This window comes from Micropterus salmoides, unplaced genomic scaffold, assembly GCF_014851395.1.
Source record: "Micropterus salmoides isolate LMB-PRFRI ecotype aquatic unplaced genomic scaffold, ASM1485139v1 Ms_hic_scaffold_5, whole genome shotgun sequence".
In the NCBI taxonomy this organism is placed as follows: domain Eukaryota; kingdom Metazoa; phylum Chordata; class Actinopteri; order Centrarchiformes; family Centrarchidae; genus Micropterus; species Micropterus salmoides.
This window is the reverse complement of record NW_024044237.1, coordinates 33,195,460-33,217,819: the sequence shown is the minus strand read 5'-3', so window position 1 is coordinate 33,217,819 and position 22,360 is coordinate 33,195,460. Positions and strand designations below refer to the sequence as shown.

General features: G+C 38.6%; 1 protein-coding gene across 1 annotated transcript in view; it reads left to right on the top strand.

The window, feature by feature from the left end:
• The first annotated feature begins 303 nt into the window (after positions 1–303).
• glra1 (glycine receptor, alpha 1) overlaps positions 304–22,360 on the top strand; it is a 128,820-nt gene continuing 106,763 nt past the window's right edge. Inside the window, exon 1 of the mRNA XM_038700391.1 lies at positions 304–397. Coding sequence (XP_038556319.1) covers positions 327–397 — 71 coding nt within the window. The 5' untranslated portion in view covers positions 304–326. The remainder of the gene's footprint in view (positions 398–22,360) is intronic.

Sequence of the window (22,360 nt, the reverse complement as noted above, 5' to 3'; positions counted from 1 at the left end):
GGCTCCACTGTGGCGGCGCTGGAGGCGTGAGAGCGGACATAAGCATGATTTCATGGCCGGTGAGGTTATGAGCATCCCGCGGCTCAGCACCGGCGACTCCGGGATCTGACACACGCACAACAAAAAAAAAAAAAGCGGAACATTTTTGGCTCACCTTGGAGGTCATAAACCATAAACATAAACCCCCCTCCCCTCTCTTCCTCTTCCTCCTCCTTTTCCACCACTGAAGGATTTTTTTTTCTGGAGGGGAATTCATCTTCTCAAGAGTGTGACCCCCCCCCCCCCCCACCCCCTTCAGCAACACCTTCACCCCCCCTCCAAACAAAATGAGACTGGCAAAAATGTGCCGACTAAACGCGCTGGGGATCTATTTGTGGGAAACGGTAGTGTTTATCAGGTAAGCAGAGGCATGTCATGGACTTCATGAGTGAAAATAATATGTGTGTAATTTGGATGAGGTTTGAGAAAAATAAATTAGCATTTGCATTGCTCTTGCTGCTATTAGGGACATGCTTGAGCATTAGTGCTACAGTCAGAAGTCTTGAAGGGGGGGGGATTCAGGTGAAATCTTGTGAAAGTTGCCTTTGGGCTCGTGTGTGTTATTGCTCATGTGCACGATAGCCTGTGCGTACTAGTGAGGTGAATTAAGTCTCACAGAATCCAGGCAGGATTGTGTGGGGAGCGAACAGCGACCACTAGCGGGCTGTCTGCGTTCATGATGTGCTTTTCCAGAATGTCAACAGGCATATGAAGAGAAAAGTAGACTCTCAAGGCGCCACATGTTTTGGCGTTTACATGGTGGTGTTATTTATGACTCCTAACAAATGCACTCATGATGATATTTAAGATTGCAGAGGTCATTTCAGTCAGTGGGGTTCTTGTCCAGTTAAGCTTTTCAATGTGAATCATTTTTTAGTGCCTTGTTTCCTGAAAAACCTAAAACTCATTTCACTCACCAGTTCAATCAGTTGACAGTCAGACAACTGATTGACAATCAGTTGTTATGAGGTTTGGGTTTTAATTCTTTATTCATTACAGGCAATCCATTAGTCGATTACCAACAAATTATTCTGCTGCTGCTGCGCTGGTTGTACATCAAGCTAAATCTACAAAACATCAAAGACAAGGAAATTTCTTTACTTTCAGAATTCAAATATGTGTTGTTTTTCCTGTTGCCAGAAACTCATATTTTGAGGTAGTCCCTTTGCCAGCCATATGTTTGCATATGTCTTTGTTTTCCATGGTGTACCCATGTTGATTTTGAGGTCATCTCCAGTCCTTCTTCTGGCTTGGTTGTAACATTTACTCATCCCTGCTGCAGCCAAAGTTGCCTATTCATCAAGGCCCTCTTGCATGCTGTATGCAAAACCCCCTAGCAACAAAATCCTGTGCTAGTGACGCAGCAGTAGGCGGGGCATATGGTAAAGCTGCTGTGCAATTCGACGCTTAAGGGGGATCTTGCTCGAAACGTGAAGTTGCAGCCATCATTTTGTCGTTGACATATGAGGAAAACGTGGCTGCTCAGTCGGGGCTTTTGAAAGGACTCGTGCTGAGCAGATCTGGTAGTTGCTAGTTTTGTATTGATGGTGACATTCCTGTAAACAGAAAGGGTAGATGAGTCCCCTGGTTGTTGATTGTGATACTTGTTATGTTGTCATTCGTCTCATCCTGTGATCAAACAAAAGGGGTTTATGAGTAAATTTGTTTTTACATCTAATGCGGAAACACAGCAAGAGTTGTAATGAGGTGCTCATGACTGGAAGTAGACTTGAAAGTAGGAAAAAAGTGTCACACTCTGGCTCCATATGCATTAAATCAACATGTCTTAAATCAACATGTTGAAAATGATCAGAATTATCAAAGACAAAGTGAAACTGGAGCAAGACCCGATCAAACCACAGTGAAAGGATGACAAAATATATTTTTGTGTGGTAGATAGATGAGATGGACAGCAAAGGGGAAGTTGGACTTTTTTTTTGGCTTTAGGCCACTGTGACCCGCCTAATGCATCATCAACAAGGTGAAAGCATTTAATAAACCGTGAACAGGTGTCACTGCCCTTCACAGGCTTTAAATTGCTCTCCTGGGATCTTGACTAATAGCAGCAGGTTTGGGGTTTGTTGAGCTCACTGGGTTCAGGCAACGAGTGAATGTTTCATTTATAAAGACCCAACTTGTGTGTCGGCATGTTTTGGAGGTGGAGCTCATTCTAACTACTTTCAAAGGGGCATGAAACACATGAAAGTTTGTTTACTAATTTTAGAGAGTACTATTTACCCAGCCTGTTCTCACCCTTTAGCATCATAGTTCAACACAGAGTGGTAAGCTCTTTAGTTTCATTGTTCAACGCTATATTTAGGCCTAGTATAAATAACAGTAAAGTGAGAAAGTGGGTCAGTCAGAAATCACTTTTACCCATGAAACTGGTGTTCCGTTTAATGTGTGAAACAAAAAGTCAATATTGAACTTACTTGTTTTAAGTTATGTTAGTTAAAGTAACATAGTTTTTTTAACCCAAACTATGATTTTTTCCTAAACTTAACCTAGTAATTTTGGTGCCTAAACCTAACCAAAATGTGACATTTTACAACAGTATCTACTAGTTCTATTTAGAAAGTGTAACCGGATTGCATATTTATTCTTGCTAAGCCGAGAAGATTAAGGATACCCAGGTTGTTAATAAGTGACACCAAGGGATCTTGACACCCTGGGATGAGAACGGGTTGTTTAAACAACTGTTTTTATAGGATTTTAAAGACATACTTGTTTCCCAGGCAGGATCTAATGTAATCTGCTGTTTAGATGCATGATGGGAACTGTAGGAGGCTTTGGAGCTTAACACATAGGGGGCAAAGTTCATAATATTGCGTGATCTACTCTGCTTTAATGTACCCTGGTTCAAATTGGTTTACACACAATACTCAAATTAATAAATACAGAAAATAAAGATATAAATATAATGGAAACAAATTACACCTTGTTAAAAAAAAAGGGTAGTTTATGATTATTATTGAAATATTTTTTATACATTACACCACCAGAAAGTAGACCCATACCCTGATAATCAATATAGGGCCAGCATTATAAATTAATTAAATGTTTTGTATGATAAAATAAAGAAGCCCCAAAACAGATATCCTGAGGCTATTAATATGAAGATAATAAACATTTTTATAGGACTTTGTAACCCTTGTTGGTAAAAAGGTTGTACTTCCACAAATCCTCCTGATTAAAAAAGACAACAAATGATTATGTTTTGCTAGTTTTCCATAATGGGAACAAACTGCGAGCTGGAAATGAGCCTATTTAATTTTACCCAGTGTTTCTCCCAATTTACACTAAATGCATTTTGCATGCAAATATCTCACAATATAATTTGGTAATGTATTTGGGTCCTGCTTTATGATTCCAGCTGCAGGCGCCCTGCACATTTGACTTTATTGTGTCACGTGTGGATATTATTTCCCTGCACGGCCTCCGAGATATTTCATCATGTGAACTATCAAAGGCATTTTTCTACCTGCTCTCTCATTTCCATTGAAAGGCTTCTGTTTACAGTTGGGATGGGTGGGTTGGTGCTGGAGGGGGCGACTGCAGGAGTTTTGCATTCAGCACACACTGTTTAGTTAATGAACCAGAGTCGGGATATTGCCGTCTCAGCTCCTCAGGCTTGGACTCTGCAGTTCCCTGCTTAATTGATATCCCTTCCCTTCCGTCCCAACCCAAACCCCCCACACCTCATTCCACATTCAGCTTTATTACTAAACATTGATTAGCCTGTCAATGGCCAAGGCCAGACCTGATGAATACACATTTAATGCTCGCACATCTCTCTGTCTCCGCTCCTATTATTCATCAAAGAAGCAAGAGAGGAGAGCTGAGAATTTAGATTGAGATTGAACCTTCAGGAAATGTTCATCTCAACAAAACCTTTAATCTTGTATTCAGGTTTAAACCTGTGAATTCTGTCAAGAAAAGTGAAAGAATGTGCCAAGAAGGTGAGATAATTTCACTTGTTGCCAGTACATCTCACAACTGAAGTGTTTTTGATCAAGTGGTTAAACTTTTTGAACAAAAGAGCCATATTTAAAAAAAAAAGTAGAACCAACACATTCGCACTCACTACTAGTCACATATGGACACTTGGTCAAAACCCTCGGCGTTGCTTTTTAACGGCCTGGGAACCCCTATAAGGCCATTGTTTGATGTTTAGGGCTCTGCGGTCAAGTTAGCAACAATATATATTCTACGTCCGGTCAAGTAAGCAACATCCTGTTTGACTTTCAAAATAAAAGTACTTGTTAACGTTGCAAATTTTGAAATGAAGCGTTGTTAATGTTGTGAAATGTCACAGTTTCGTTTGGTTTAGGCCCCAAAAGTACTTGGTTAGGTTTAGGAAAAGATCATGGTTTGGGTTTAAAAAGCTATTTTATGTACATAGGTTAACTTACGTGAGTTAAGTAACGTAACTTAAGGAAGCTATGTCACTTAAATAAAACATTTTAGTGCTGAATTTTTGTTTCACACGGGAAACGAACACTGGTCTTCAGCTTAAAAGTTGGTTACTGGCCAGCCGTCCACCTAAACCACCTCCTTACATTGCCTTTTGTTAAATATCATATACCTATCTTCGCCATCCAAAAGCGACGCTACAGGGCTTCCCCCAGTGCGTCGAACTATGACGCTATGGGGCTCCCCAATGCGTTACAAACTGATGCCAATGGTTCTTGACCATGCGTCCATATGTGTAGAGTTCTGAGTGAGAACGGGTTGGAAGAACACGAGTGGAACAAGTGAAACTGACCTTGACGTCTACACTATATCGGTCGCTTTGCATGATCTAAGAAACAATTGTTTAGCATTGTTTTGAATCTCAAAAAACAATTTCAGCCACACTGGTGAAGTAATTCCCTGTGCTCTCCCCAAATGTTTGTGTGAAGGTGAAGGTTTTAAAAATGAGCTGTCCACATCTTAAAAAAAGACAGAATAAGGCCGAATTGTGCACCTACATGCCACTTATTTTGGAAAAAAGTAAAATCACATCAGTTTGTTAGTTTTAGGAAGATAAGAGTGTGATTTAAGATTAATGACTTCTCACGTAATTTATGTGAAGTAAATAATCTGAATGGATACATTCTGTAAATGGCAGTGTCTGATATTGAACTTGACCTGTTAGCACACCAGCTAGCCAGCTCATTTAGCAAAACACTGGCATCCTGAATGACAATGTTATTGTCATATAGGCTTCAGTAACTAAATTAGCTAGCGCGATGTGTCCATAGCAAGGGTTTAACTGAATGTTAACTTGTTAGTTTCCACAAATCAGAATGCTCTATTGGGGTGGTGATGGCATAATGGATAAGACACATGGCTTTGGTGTGAGAGACCTGGGTTCAATTCCCCACTGTGACCCATCTACCAATGTCTCCCTGAGCAAGACACTTAACCCCTAGTTGCTCCAGAGGCGTGCAACCTCTGACATGTATAGCAATTGTAATTCACTTTGGATAAAAGCGTCAGCTAAATGAATAAATGTAAATGTCTCTTTGAGACGTATTTAGACAGCATCAGCTGTATAAAATTATTTCAATTCAAAGTGATCACTGCCTGCTGCCCTTGTTTCAAATGAAATCCTCTGAGGTGCATCCTATTTAGAGTTTGTAAAGCAACATGAAATGCTTTGTATTTGTTACAAAGATCAGTGAACAGCAGATTCTGGCTTTTAAGCTAAGGAAAGTGTGGGTAACCACTGGTCTATAATTACTTTTTGCTAACAATCTTACATATTTAATGCATGCTTTGCCTTTTATATATGTGTACATTACAGTACACTAAACTCCATCTTTAAGTGAACACTGAACAAGTGAACAAGGAAGTTATTTTGGACACAGCACCAGGAAGTGATGGTAAGCTAACACATACTGCGGCTAGATGACTAACAAGCTGTCTAAGCATGAAACAAATCATTGATGATACAGTCAGCCTCTGCTGCCGCTGATGAGCTCAGAACCTCCAGTATGGATGCAATGTCACTGTATACGAACCAGTAATACTTTACTATTTCTGACTGAGTCAGAATCACAGCAGAGGAGCAGACTTGAAGTGCACAGGTGAACATGACATGCTCATCAGGCCTCCAGCACGTCATCCTCTTGTATCGACCGCTCACGCAGGAATGATTAATCAAACCAGTCAGCGTTGCGTTTAAAGAATGCCAACGCACAAACCGTGACCATCAGGGAATACCAATCAGTCAGTCAAAAAGATTGACAGGTCTTTGAACAGCCATTGACATCTCTGCTTTATTGCTTTTCTACCAGGCAGGAGGTTGGTGTTGGAACAGCAGAATAGTTGAGGTTAGCATAGGAAACTTTGGGGGAGACACTCCTCTGCAACATGATATCTCTGCGTGTTTGCCTGGACATTTCTAGATGTTTGTGTTCATGTATGCATGTATTTGAGCTTTGTCTGTGTTTTTTGAACTAAATGTGTTATAATTTTAGGAAAAGCTGTAGAGCATTATGTATAGAAATATGTATTCCCTGATTTAGATTAAATTATGGGAAGAAATCAATGGACAGTTGTGCAGGAGCAGAAGAGAGAAGTACAGGATTTTCTGTTTACACTTCTTTTTTTTCTTTTTTTTAATCACGCGTTGGGGGTGATTTACAAGGAGGCTCTGAGTTGTTTGTCAGAGTGCTACCACAACAAATAAAGTATCTCAACGTTTCGAGAGCTCAGCTTCTCTGGAGATACAAACGTTTCCACTTTTGATCAGGTCAGATCCGCCTCCCTGTGATAATGCAGATTGATCGCCCCTCTCGTTTTCGGGTGCTTGTGCAGATCGTTATTGTGCACACAAGAATGCAACATCCCTCAGTATGCAAACTATTCATCTTCACCCGGACAAAAGGTCCAGTGACCTTTTCCTCTATGGATTTCTATATTCAATAAAACTCTTTATTCTCTCGAGTGGAAACAGCGAGCCGTCCATATAAATACGTAATCTAAACATTTCACCTCTGGCCTGAAATATATATGAATAATGTATAATCTATATGGATAATGTAATCTATCATTTCTGATAGCAGGGCGAATATTCAGTTGTGCCTGTAGCCGTTTACCTGTCTGCTACTGGAAGTGACCTTGAGTTGGCCTTGAAAATGCAGCTGCATGTGGAGATCTCCACACGCCGCCATTCAGGAGACACACACACCTTCATTGCACACAGGTTAAATTAGATCCAACTCTACCAGTTCATGAAATAAATTGATGTTGAAATTTGATGATTCAGAGAAGGTCATTGGTCTGCTTTCCTAAATTATTTTAAGTAAAGAGGCCCTGGATGTCAGACTCTGTTGAGTCTAATTATTAAATAAAAGTCCTTATCCTGAACTGGCAGGATTGAAATTGGGACAGACCTGACTTTTTACAGAATAGACTGAATGTCCTGGCGGTGTGTTCATTAAATAAAAGGTTAGCCTCCACGTAGACAGTCAGAAAAAACAGAGCTGTGACAGAATGACTTAATAGAATGTCATGTTACCTTGAGTGATATTTCACTTCGGAGTAACATTTCTAGTTGTGGCATTCATTAGCTGTATAAGTGTTGTGACTCAGTGTTGGCCGTCGTCAGCATTTACAGTCACGTCGCAGGCTTGCCTCTGTTTTCATACAACCAGATTGTAAGTTCGACGTAGAACTTGGAACACAGTGAACAGAGAAGAGTCTCTGTTCTGGGTTGTTTTTGAGAAGTGCAAGGTCAAACTTGAAGTGCAAAATAAGGTGGGGGAAAAAAGCTTTTCTCACTTGGGAAAAGAGAGCACTGTTGCTCCCTTTTATATCATATCAGAGGTATTGTAAAAACCAAAGCTGCACACATGAGACTTGGACTCGAGTCACAAAAGTGAAGACTTGAGACTTGACCTAAACTGACAACTGTTGTGAAATATTTTTTTTCAGTTTTGTGATAGAAAGTTAGTAAGAACACAGTAATCCAACAGACAATCCAACAGTCTATGCTTTTAAGTTCCTCTACAATGTAAAATTCGTATTATTCATCCAGAATTATTGCATACTGATGAAGTGTAATCCAGGCTGTCAAGACAAAAACATACCCTGTCTAGGACTAATGACTATGACACTCACTTGAGACTAAAGAGCTTTTCTGATTATCCAAGAGCATTAAAGGGCATTCAGATACTCAGAAAGGGGATTTGCTTCACCCAATTTCTGTAACTTTCCAAAACCAATAAACTCACCTCCACTAACTTACTTACTTTCTGCAGTGATTGACCAGGTGAGCACAGGTATGAAGGAGAGATCTCCAAGAGTGCAGCAAACTGTGTTTTTTTTATATCCCTACACGGCCCATGTTCACAACAGGAACACAGCAGTTGACCTTTCCAAATTATTGATTTTAAAAGTCGCAATATGGTTTAGATTATCGATATATAAATATATATTGCAAACACATGCAAAATCACTGAAAATACTGTGAAATTACTGTATAATATGATGCATCACACCATACAAAACTCTAAGTAATGTTTTAATTCAAAATGGCTTACAATCATTTGGGCAACATGATTGTGTACAATAGTTAAATATGTTTATATCGTCACGACATGGTTTAAGTGAAATTTCCCAGCCTTAATTAGCGACCAAAACTGATCATCTAATTACTTTTGTTGAACATGGCAATAAAGTTTTCTTTAGTACAGTCAGCAGCCCCTCATAGACCAGAATGCAACGCAGCCCAATACATGAAACAGTTCTCTGTTGTTGTTGTTAAGTGGCACTCTGGGAAACGTACAAAAAAATTAATGTTGGTCAAACAAAAAAGTAACTTCTACCTCTTCTAATGTTTCATTAGATAATAACTTTTAGAGTGTATTGCCACATCACAGATTGATGATAATACGATTTACTTTGTGGGCTGTGCACAAAAAGCATAGGAAGAGAAATTTTTGCACTTTATTCAAACTTCTGTAATCCTCTATTGATCCACCAAAGGGACAAATTTCTTTTATCTTGCTTTCTTCAGAGTTCAGAGATTAAGGTCAGCTACAGCTGACAGAACAAAACCTATGAAGCTGGCAGGGATTCATTGTGTTGCTCAAGGACACTACAGAAAGATGGAGAGCTCAGCACGTACCCCTGGCCAGCTGCAGCGCTCAGAAATCACCCAGTGTCAGTAAGCATACACTCCTGGTTCAGCCAAATTAAAGCGAGTGTTATTTATGAACCTGCCCTGAGGCTGTTTCATTTGTTCTTCAGGTACCCGGCTGATATTTATCGCTCACATCTTCCATCATAACAAATCATAACACATATATATATATATATATATATATATATATATATATATATATATATATATATATATATATGTTTATTTATTTCCTCTAATGAAAAACAATCGACTGCTCTGGTGGAGTTCGCTACCGTCTCTACAATAATTAACTTCTGGGCAGGTTCATTTCCAAAACTTGATGTATGATAATACATTATTGATTAGCAGACAGTGACAGATTTGCACCATAAATAACAGAGTATATTATCAATGCCCTCTCAGCGCTCGATTACAGTGAAGGTGAACTGCTGGAAATGTTAGAAGCTACAACAAATTTCTGTAATTAAAGTGAAGCTGGACAGCAACAGAGGAAAGATGTGTACATTTTGTTTTGTTGTTGTGTAACTGTATGCTTTTTAGAAAGAGAGTGGGAAGAGTTTTTTAATTACAAGATTTCAGCAATGTTAAAATTTGAATCTTCATTGAGTGAAGCTTGTTCATTTCCTTTTCCTGTCGACTTTGCATTTGGTTGCAATATGAAATTTTCTTTACAGTTTAACCTTAATGCCAAATCTTAAATGTACTTTTTAATTGTTTAAAACCTATCCAGATACAGTAGCTATTTAAAATCAAATAAACAATTCTGAATTACAACTGTGAAAGTAAAAATGAGAATATGGCAAAGAAATAATTTCCTAATAAACTACGTATTTACTTGTTGTTTTCAGATGTAATTAAAATGTTTCATTAGCTTAAAATATGGAAAACTAAATATGAGACATGCTGAGGAATCATCTCTGTGCGAGCTGCAGCCCTCTGGGACTGAAACTGCGCAAATTTCTGCTGTTCGGGAATTTAAATATAGACGTCAAGTTTCATTTCCAAATTTCCCTCAAAGCTTTTTAATTTTAGAAGCTTTAATATCACATAAAAGGTATTACAGTTGGTGGACTCAAAAGTGTGCCTCACAGCACCATGACTACATACATTTTTAACACAGCAGGTCCCAGTGGAATCAAACCCCAAACCTCTGCAGTGCTTGTGCTTTGCTCAACCTGGACTACATCAAACCTGCAGCAGCTTACATTAGTGTACGACCTGTTATGCTGATTGATTGAACATAATTTACAAGGCGATTATTTAGCCTAAATTCTCCTACTTGTGTAACTGCATGAAATCTTGGTGTATGCATCCTCAAAGTGTGTATCAGTGTGGTCACACAAAAGGTTATTATCTGGCTCAGAGACCTTTTCTTTACAGTGCTCATTACCCATTTCTGTGGCCCTGTCTTAAAGTGAGTCTATTTATTCTGTATATTTTTTACTGAATGTATTTTACCTCACAACCAGGTAGTATTTACATTAAAAACTGGACACAGCAGTGGGAGGAACAATGTTTAATAGTTGCCAAGCAGCTCACTTTTTGTTCTGGGCCCCTCGATTGAGTTAGTCTGGCCATGATTTTACACAAATTTTTATGATAAATTAAAAATAAATGTTTTCTTATCTAATGGGCACACATGCATGCATTTAAAGTCCCCCACGGGACACTGTGATTCATGTGAGCCTACTGTATGTGGACATTTTTCCAGTGCATTCTGGGTGAAACAGATTTTGAACAGAAAACACCTGCGTTGTCAGCATGTAGGAAATGTTAGCACGATACAGCTGGCAGGAGCAGAAAATACAGGCCATCTTGAACCTCTGCAGCATCCACAGACATAAAGCTGGAGTGAGTGTTTACCTGGTAATCTGCTCTGCAAATAGTAACTCCCGAATGGACCGAAATGCCTTTTAAAAAGGAGTTTGACTCTTTGCCCCGGTGAATGTGAAAATGTGACCTTTTTGCTGTGGTGCCTGGTGTTATTGGAGCAGTGGAGTGTATGACGCAGCTCAGCCATCCGAGGCCTTCATTTGTAGTGATGAGCGAGTGTTTGTCGGGCGAGCCAGGCAGCCTATCTGTTAGTGCCAGGGAATCGCGCAGTCCTTTGCTTTCCTGAGTGTTACTAAATGCCAGGATGAGATCAATTAGGGATTCGGGTCTTCAGAGGCTTTAGGAACATAATGAGGAACACTTAGAGCTAATGATTGGAGCCTTGCATTAGCCCACACCTTGCTCTCGCTCTCACTTTTCCCTCTACTCGCTGTGTGCATATTAGACACTGGCACAAGACGACTCAGCTGTTTCTTCTTCTTTGCTGTCTCAGCATTGGACACGGGTCTCCAAAGTAGCCACGGCCAGCATTGATCTGAAATAATTAAAGCAAATCCGAACTTTGATCATGGAAACCCAGAGAACAGGGCGTTCAGGGAGAAGATTATCAACAAAAGCAGATGGAAAGGCCTTGTATGGCTTTCGACAACGTTGCTGTGTGCTACGTCGGTCGATTGTGAAACACTTCAATCCACAGTGGCCCCATTCCAGTCTATTAGAGTGTGTGTGTTTACATAGGCTGGTGAATAGCAATGGAAGTACTGTCAATAACATGAGTTAAAAAGCATGTTTCAGACTGTAACAACACAATAAAGTCAAAGGAAATGTGCTTTTTCCCTTACTACTTATGTAGTTTATACAATAAGCTAATATACAAACGTACTTTCAATAAGAAGAGCCACTGTAAAACATTATTAGATCTTACATTTCAGTTTACAAATAACACAGTTCATAATTGGGTTAGAAACCAGTTTTTGGTAAATTAGTTAAATTATTAATCAATTAATTTCAAAATCGTCACAGGTGAGTCGGCTCGTTGACAACATGGCAGAGATTTAAGCTTGTCAAACACAAATGCAACAAATAACAGGAATAGTGGTTTTATTGTATTTAGTTGTTATAGAACCAGGTTTGCCAACCACTGTTGACGATAGCTGCTGAGGTTTGAAGCTGTCACTGTGTATCTGGATCTCCACAAGCCACAGAATTAGCCTTATGAAGATAATATTGGACAGAACATTTCCTGGGGAGCCACATCCGAAGAGACAGCCTCTTTGAGTGAGAAATTAAGTAAAATAACACAAAAGTTGGGGCCCGGTCCCCTGCAGAACTGCTTTTTCACTGCGTTTGCTATACTATGCTTCATGCTAGCCAGCAGTTGTTTGTGAATGGATGGATGGATATCCACAGATATTAGTAGCCTACTTACTGTTTTGTTTCCTTGTCCTGTATCAGAAACAGGGATTACCGATTTCATGATAAACCACGGTAAAATTCCGGATGAGTAGTATTACCGTTTTATTTTAAAAAAAACTTTTAACTTTTAACATAACAGGTGAAACACATAACAGACACATAACAACGTAGTGAACAGAAAAAGAACAAACCAAACTATTTGACAAATCAGATTTTAATAATCAGGAAAACCATGTTTGATGACCACGCTTTGATAAATAAATACTGACTAGCATCAACCAAAGTTAGCAAGTACCCCAGATGTGGCTTTGTTTTGGGTCAATAAAAACATGAAGGAAGCCGGTGACAGCGCACCGGAGATTTTCCAGCCTGGCTGAAGTTGTATTTTCATTTCTATATTAGTGCTGAGGGAAACTTGATCGCAAAAATAGCTTTATAGTGAATGCAGGGTGAGTTAACTTTTAGCTAAATGCGTGATGTGGGGATGTCATGGTTTTTCTAACTTGCTAATAGCTTGTAAACTGAATTTCTCTGTGTTACCTACCCAAGTATAAACACTACACTTTGTTCTGCTGCGTGTCTGCAGACTCTATTTGGCACCCATATTTAGTCGCCTAACCAACCGACAAGCAGCCGAATTGGTTGTAAAAGTGTTCCAACAGGAGAAACGCTAACAAGAATCCTCTGTATTTATGTCAATTGTTGAGCTCATTCATAAGACTAATTTTGATTTGTAAAATAGGGTCATTGCATAACTTTATCACATCTTTAAAGTTAATGCACATTTTATATGGTTTTCCTATATTTACATAAGGTATTAGCTGTTATGATTTTTTTTTGTTTATGCAAAGAAAATGTGCACAGTGCTGCTAAATTTATTTGTGGTTTTAAATATAAAAATTGTTTTAGTGTGTCTCAGTACTTTAGGTCACTCTAATCGTAATATTAAATTTTCCTACCATTTAATTTCTAATCAGAAATGATCTGCAGTCAGTCAAGGTGGGAGGTAAAATATTCTCTTAACTGGTTTATTCATGGAAACTGAGGCAGCCTATGTACTATGCCTATGTAACACTATGGACTGTTTGCAATGATATTAAAGCATGTGAGCTTTTTAAAAGTACAAATCAGATCTACGTTTGGCTCCGTGACCCAATAAATATATTTTTATAGAATTTAAAACAAAACTGATATTGTTTTTTTAATAAAATATTTCCTTACCTTTTTAACAACCTTCCTGATTATTAAACAGAAATTATCATTAGAGTTTTTCTGACCTGAGATCTGTGCCAAGAAGCAGAAAGAGTAAGTCATCCAGTCTTCTGTCACCTCAACGGGCTTTATAATCCAAATGTACTTTCATTTGTAAAATTGCTCCAGTTTAAAAGAGAGACTGGCACTGACCTCTTGTTTGGGTGTTATTGATTGCTTTTGTATTCTTGATATAAGGCATCGTGAAGCAAGGAGCTGTGCTGCATGGCTTCAATCAAAGACAGGAATACAGAATAATGATAAGGGTTTCAGCTGTACAGAGTCCAGATGTAACATGATGCGCTGCTCATTCACTCTTTGTGAATCATCCATCGACCAGTTTTTTTACCACCTACTAGCTTTTTCTCTAGTTTTCAGTCACATTTCACAGTTTACTGAATTGTCATAGAGATGGCTCAATATGGAACTTCAGTCATGTGATGATTTTATAGGTTTAATAAGCTTCCTTTATATAGTGCTCACAGATTAAAAAATTCTAATTACCACAAAGTAATTGACACAAGTAGTTGTTGTTAGTTGATCAATTAGTTTGAAACGTTACTGTCAAACATAAAACTAAAGAAAAACTAAAAAAGACAAAGACTTTTTAAAAAGTCATAGAATTAGATTCTGGGTTTGTGGGCGAAATATAATTAAGATGTAATGTTTAGTGTTCTGAGTGCACTGTAGGCTACTTGATTGGAATTGAGGCAATACACAAAGTACAAGGTCAGGGGGTTTAAAAGGGGTTCAACAGCAAGCAGTTAGAGATTGAAAGGCTACTAGGAGGAGTTCAACTCCCCCTTCTAAATTTCACAGTGTCAGTGTAAATCAGCCTGAAGTGTCCCATTCTACAAATTCAGGGGAAATTATGTTTGTGTCGAGGACACACTGGTGTAATCCCAGTCTGTGACTAATCTGATTGCACAATCGTCAGCTCAGCAGTGTGTTTGTTCAATGCTAATTTGAAAGCCATTTCACGTGGGTCTAATGCTTCATTGTATCATGTCGTTGGTGAGCGATGTGCTCAAACAACAGAATTATGTTTTGTTTTTGGTGAGAGCTTGATCCTATCACACTCCCACTTGTCGTTGTAAAGAGGATTAAGCTCAGATTCGTCACGTCGCGGAGGGAATTATTGGTGCAGTGATAATCTCTGATCCACCTAATTTGCTGTCACAGAGAAAATAACTGGATGAAGTGTGATTGGCTTCAAAAACCTGATGTCTTCTCATTGATCAGCAACAACGCTGACTGTGTAGGATCTGCACTTTTGTGCGACGCCATGAGAGGTCCATTATCTGATTACTGATAGTTTAGAGATGGTGTGTTTTTCCCAGGTTGTCTGATTCTCCAGTGACACCTGACGTTATTAGGCAACTATCATCATTATCAATTGACTTCACTTCGCTCACTCTCATCAGTCACTCGTGTGTGACCTCGGCAGCACATCAACCAGAGAGCAGTTAGTGTGAAATGGTTAAACAACAATGATCCAAATAGTCTAATCACTTATGGAAATGTGCTTAAATCAGTCTCAGTGGTCACAGCAATCATCAACCATTTTCACAATTAACACAATCAGGCTCAGCATGAATTTAATAAATGTAAGTGAGTGAAAAGGGTATTTCAGAGCTCCGTTATACTTCATACATGGAAGTTTTTTCATTAGTGTTTGCAATCCCTAGTCTTTTTGGGTATACAGTTAACACGAGTATCAAATTAAAATGTTTGTATTTTCAAAACTAGTAAATATGTCGCAAGACAATGGTTTTTCTTTCTAAAATCAATATTATATACACACACACATATAGACCTCTGACATATATAGCAATTGTGTCTTTGGATAAAAGCGTCAGCTAAAATGAAGGAAGGTAAATGTAAATGGTGAAAAGACTTCAACAAAAGTATTCTCCAAATTGCTGCTTGTTTGAGTTCTGAGCTGTACAAAGAGGGTTTCCGAATGTGGTTGTCAGTCTCCTGTATTTATTGGAAATATTGTCTCCATACATATTGCCTCTATCCATGAAAGCCACCAATAACAGATACTGCAGATACACTTATTTTAACAAAGTTTCCCGGTCAGCACTGATTTGTTCAAAGGTTTATAGATATTTTAAATCCAAAACAGACTTTGTTGAAAAGGGAACAATTTTTTTTTTATCTGGGTTATTTATAACCATGGGCTGTTACTGTGTTGTTTTGCATCTCCATACAACCTAGCCATGTATAATACATTAAATTGTGCTCAATAAGTATAGATTCAGGTCCCTCATGATGTAAAATATGGACAGTAATTCCACCTAATTTATACATACATATACATCTGTATTAAATATACGAGACAGTGTTGGAAAAAAGAGCAGATTTAGACCAGTCCAGTTCTAAATCTGTGCAGATTTCACTTTTTATTCAGTTTCAAAGATCAGATTGTTTCATATGTGAAGGCAAAAAAAAGTCAATATTAGGTTTTTATTTTTAGAGGAGTGACGACATAAAGTGCAGTGTTGGCCGGCAGACATGTGACCTTCTGTCACTACCACAAGGACAACGGGAGGGTAGTCTGCTGCTGACGACTCATAAAACATTTAACTAATTAATTTTTTTTATTATTTTGGCATCACATTATTATCTCATTTAATCAAAAATCTGAAATTTTAAGGACATGTAAGGATGCAAGTGTGAAAAACAGCAGTTTCTCTGTTTTACTGCTCAGTAGTCCATAATCCAGTCATAATGATGTCAGATGGAGAGGGAGGCAGTGATGATAAAAGATGGGAATTAAAACAAAAACAGCAACCTCCTTCCTCTCATTGTAACTGCCCTTAAAAACACTTCATACTGCTAAGTCACTATTTTTATTTTATTTTTCTAAACTGCTGTTCGACGTAATTCTTCTTGTGACCTCTTATTTTTGACAATTGATTCAACTCTGATTTCTCGTATGGCGAATCTTGAAGGAACAGTGCTGATGCTGACAATGTTGACAGTGTCTCTGCATTTAAGAAATGAATTGTTTATAATTTTAAACTTTTCCTATATCCTATTTCGGAGCTTCGTAGAAATGCTGTCATCTCAGACTCATTTTATTTTTCATATGTGACATCTCAGACACCTCTGGCTGGGCTTTGATGAAACACTGACGTGTGACAAATGTTGGCTCTGTGCTCTGGCATTTAAAAAAATACCCACTTGCCAAATGAGCAGTCTGCAACTAAAGGTCAAAAATTCAGATAAATGTTAAAACTCCATGATGGATCTTGGTCCTGATTGGCCTAAAGCGTGCCTCTATCAACATGTTTATTTGTTCCAGATTTGTCCATTTTCCAGTAAATTCTGAATCATGAGGCAGCAGACTGAGTCATAACCCTGCATACACTTGAATGACTATTTGTCATTTAGTCCCTTAAACTGCGTCTGTCCCCTTCTCTGTGACTTACAGTGTGCCAAGCCTGGATTTAGACCTGGATATATTCATAAAAATGATGTAAACTGATGTGAGTTATTTCAGTGCAGGATGCTTTACTAATAAGAAAGCCAAGCTGCAGCTGAAATGTTGAAAAAGAAATCTTGCCTGGAAATAACACATTAATTTCATGCAGACGCAACAAGATGGATGCATGTCTGTTCCTTCAAAACATTTCAATGTTAAAGAGAACAAAGCTTTTCTGTAAATACAGCTGCCGCTTGCTTATCTTATTTATTAGCACCATTAGTATCTTGAATATTACATATGACGACAAACAAACAAATAAAATAATAATTTCTTTCTAAAGATGAGATATTTTATGACTTCACAAATAATCTACTTTTCAAGATAGATAACAAAATCTCCTAAAATAGTAAGTAAAAAAAACATAAATAAAAAGGAATAAACAAAAGAAATGGTCATTTAGCATGCTGCAAGCTATTAAAAGGTAAAATGTTTACAAAACAACAGACAACCGTTACTGTAACATCCATCTACATCATAAGCACTGTGGCATTATGATCTGATTTATGATCAGTTCACTTAAAAGTTTTAGCCTGATCATCAACATCATCAGTCTTGATGGTTGTAATATAATTATGTGAATAATTTCTGATAATTACAACCTCATCAACATCACGCAATTATTTTACAACAGAGACAGAGAGAGCATGGCTGTATGTGTCAGCTGTGGACACAGTGTGAGACATCATTTATTCACTGAACACTGAATTATAATAACATCCATTACAGCAGTTTTAAACAGCAGTAGTGAGACATTTTGCTTATTGGATTTAGTTTGTGTTGGCTTGTTTTTTTTTTATTCAAAGGCATGTACATCATTTTCGTGTTTTTTCTTTTCATTATTCATTTCATTCAGCTTTTTTATAATTGTCAAATGAGCTTGAAAAGGATACAAATATCCCCTCTGTATGCAGAGAATTCCACTACAATAATAACATTTATTCATTTAGCTGACGCTTTTATCCAAAGCGACTTTCAATTGTTATATACTCTCACCTAAAGGATTATTAGGAACACCTGTTAAATTTCTCATTAATCAACCAATCACATGGCAGTTGCTTCAATGCATTTAGGGGTGTGGTCCTGGTCAAGACAATCTCCTGAACTCCAAACTGAATGTCAAATGGGAAAGAAAGGTGATTTAAGCAATTTTGAGCGTGGCATGGTTGTTGGTGCCAGACGGCCCGGTCTGAGTATTTCACAATCTGCTCAGTTACTGGGATTTTCACGCACAACCATTTCTAGGGTTTACAAAGAATGGTGTGAAAAGGGAAAAACATCCAGTATGCGGCAGTCCTGTGGGCGAAAATGCCTTGTTGATGCTAGAGGTCAGAGGAGAATGGGCCGACTGATTCAAGCTGATAGAAGAGCAACTTTGACTGAAATAACCACTCGTTACAACCGAGGTATGCAGCAAAGCATTTGTGAAGCCACAACACGCACAACCTTGAGGCGGATGGGCTACAACAGCAGAAGACCCCACCGGGTACCACTTATCTCCACTACAAATAGGAAAAAGAGGCTACAATTTGCAAGAGCTCACCAAAATTGGACAGTTGAAGACTGGAAAAATGCTGCCTGGTCTGATGAGTCTCGATTTCTGTTGAGACATTCAGATGGTAGAGTCAGAATTTGGCGTAAAAAAAGAACATGGATCCATCATGCCTTGTTACCACTGTGCAGGCTGGTGGTGGTGGTGTAATGGTGTGGGGGATGTTTTCTTGGCACACTTTAGGCCCCTTAGTGCCAATTGGGCATCGTTTAAATGCCACGGCCTACCTGAGCATTGTTTCTGACCATGTCCATCCCTTTATGGCCACCATGTACCCATCCTCTGATGGCTACTTCCAGCAGGATAATGCACCATGTCACAAAGCTCGAATCATTTCAAACATGACAATGAGTTCACTGTACTAAAATGGCCCCCACAGTCACCAGATCTCTACCCAACAGAGCATCTTTGGGATGTGGTGGAACGGGAGCTTCGTGCCCTGATGTGCATCCCACAAATCTCCATCAACTGCAAGATGCTATCCATCAATATGGGCCAACATTTCTAAAGAATGCTTCAGCACCTTGTTGAATCAATGCCACGTAGAATTAAGGCAGTTCTGAAGGCGAAAGGGGGTCAAACACAGTATTAGTGTGGTGTTCTTAATAATCCTTTAGGTGAGGTATGTCAGAGGTCGCACGCCTGGAGCAACTAGTGGTAAAGTGTCTTGTTCAGGTACACATTGGTGCTTCACAGTGGATTCGAACCCAGGTCTCTCACACCAAAGACGTGTCTTATCCATTGCATCATCACCACCCCATAACTGTCAGCAATGTAGCCTTGAAATTATTTTCCCACTCCTACTTTTATGTTTATGTCTCTAATTTGAGAAAAGTACTATTTAAAAATGATATAATATTCTTCGTGTGGTTCATGTAGTGCGGACAACTGGGCACAGTACCGGTGAACATGGTGCTCTGTGTCTTCAGCCACTACACACATACCGACACACACACAAAATGGTTTGATCCTCGTTTCATAATGCCGTTGCGAAGCGCCGACTGTGAGACTGGCAGTCGAATCAGGCTCCGCCCATCCAATATATATTTCTTAAGTCTGTAGAATATGGTGGGTCTCTGCAGCGCAACAATATTTAATTAAAAATAGCATTTCGACACACATATAACCTTTAACAAATACTGCGCCCCCTGCAATTTGAAAATTACAGTTGCCATATTGCGATTTAGAAAAAAAATTGATTAGTTGTTCAGCCCTAGTTTGATGAAAACAGCTGCCTGCTGCTGATAGAAATGGGGTTGAAGAGAGAGGTGAGATTGAACCACAGTGTAAATTTGCCTTAAAACCAAGGAGCTAAAAGCCTGGAGTTGGTGATAATTATTATTTTCACATACATACACATAACTTATATTGTGTTTTATGCTATGATCTATATGCTGAATCAGTTTAGTCGACTATAGCAGCCCAAAACAATGTTCTCACAGCATTTAGCTTGTTAGTTTTCTTCAACATCATCATTATCATTCATGAGACATCGAACCACTACCGCCTAATTTATGGCACTTTTTAGCACTGTCATCAATATCCTCTGTCAGGATCCTCATACTGTCGTTATCAGTGTGATGATTTATGATCGTTATAACATCATCGTCACCATTTAAAGCCGCAGACAGACAGAGACTGCATGGCTGGGTCGGTCATTGGTAGCTGCCTCCGTGTGTGTGTGTGTGTGTGTGTGTGTGTGTGTTGAGAAGGTCATGTGACTCTGCAGGCAGCTTGGCCAGTGACCTGACAGGCAGGGTGACCCGAGCGGCTGGTAGCAGTGTGGACGGAGACAGCAGCCAAACCTCATTTATTGCTCTCCTCCTCCTCTCAAACACATACACACAAACACACATGCCCGCATCGTCCTCCTTCACCCTCCTTCCACTGTCTCGTCGGTGCCCTGCATGATTTGTTTTCTGATGTTTTCACTGATGAGGGCGAGTTGCTTGGAAGGTCGGTGTATGTGTGTGTGTGGAAGGTTCTGCAGCAGAAGGAGGAGAGTGTGTATTTCTGCAGTTTTTTATACAATATTGTGTGTACCTACTTATATGTGTGTGTGCTTTTCCATTCAGTGTTGTGCTAACACATGAATGCATCATGAGACAAGAACTAACAAGGCATTTGTCCCGCTTTAGTTTGTTTTCCGATCACGGCAGCTCCATAATTCCCGTTTTCACCCGGCGGACTGTGATTCTGATCAGCAGTTTCCTGATAAAGTGACGCTGCTGACTGCATTACGTGTTTATGAATTGCTAATGGTGCTATTTATCATGCCGCACATCAGGATTTACCATATTGAGAGTCACGGTTAGCGGTTTTACATTTAGAAGGTGAAAACTTAGGCGTGATCGACTATAATCTGTCATTTTAATTTATGAAAGATTAATGTGGCGATGCTCTCCTCCCCCGCACTCATCAGGAGTTTCAACTAATGGTTGAAAAATTGTCATTCTCACTTTTACCACTTCAAAATCTCTGTTTTGACCTTTACAGGCATTTATGGATAATATTTGAGTCTTTAACTGGGGGTTAAGAAAGGTCAGATGCTGGTTTTGGTCACTCCATGTACTGTCTGAACTTCAAAAAGTCTAAAAAATTCAGCAAACAAAAAAGAAAAGTTAGATTTAGTTCATGTTGTCAGGCTCTGATTCAACTTTCTCAGGAAATAATTTTGTCTGTTTTCAATCATTGATACCATGAGCTGAGCTTAGAGGAGGAGGTCTTGATGGCTGAGACTGACTGCTGCCTCACTGGACGTCTTGAGTGCTGCAAAGTGAAAATGTTCCAGCACTAAAATGAATTATTCCTCATAAACACAGCCCATGACTTTTCCTCACTCTGTGAAAGTTTGGCTGAGACAGAATCAAAATAAAAAATGCACGTCAGGAAAAATTCCCAGTAGGCTGAAAATCAATTTTTCATATATATGTTTATACATTTTTATGAGTCATATTTAATCGAAAATGTTCAAAGAGGATTCTCATCAGCAAAGTTAATGACTACCACTTATTTGCCATATGTATGTAAAATAAGCAACATATATCAATAATGATAAGTTACTATCACTATTCTCCTCAGGTTTCTTTAAATTTGCACAAATACCTTTTTTCTCCTCTGGCTCCAGTGCTGTCCAGTTAAGCTATGATATTTCAATTAAGTAAAATATTCATACTGGAGATTTTTGTGGCAGCACCATCACATAAAACTGTATAAATGATGCACAAGACCTCTAGAATATTTCATATTTCCCAAAATTTCAGATATAATAATTTTGGCATCAATCAAGTGGGTCAAGCAGAGTTTAATAGAGTGAAACCAAAAACACAAAACTCCCTTTTCTATTAGATAAAACTGGTTTGTCTTTTTTTTAACAAAATAATGGTTGTTATTACATAATGTTTCTGAAATGTGGAACGTGAAAAACAAGTCAAACTGTGCAACTAGTTAGTTTTTAATGGAGATAAAATGAGGAAGCAACTAATTGTAAACCTTGAAAAAATAAACTTTACCCAACTGTTCTAATATAATGAATTATTCCACTGTTGATCACTGAACTTAAGTCTGAGACTTGAACTGACTAAAACTTAAAAAAAGTCATGGACATTATTCCTTTGTGTTGTTGGTTAAAAAGCTCATT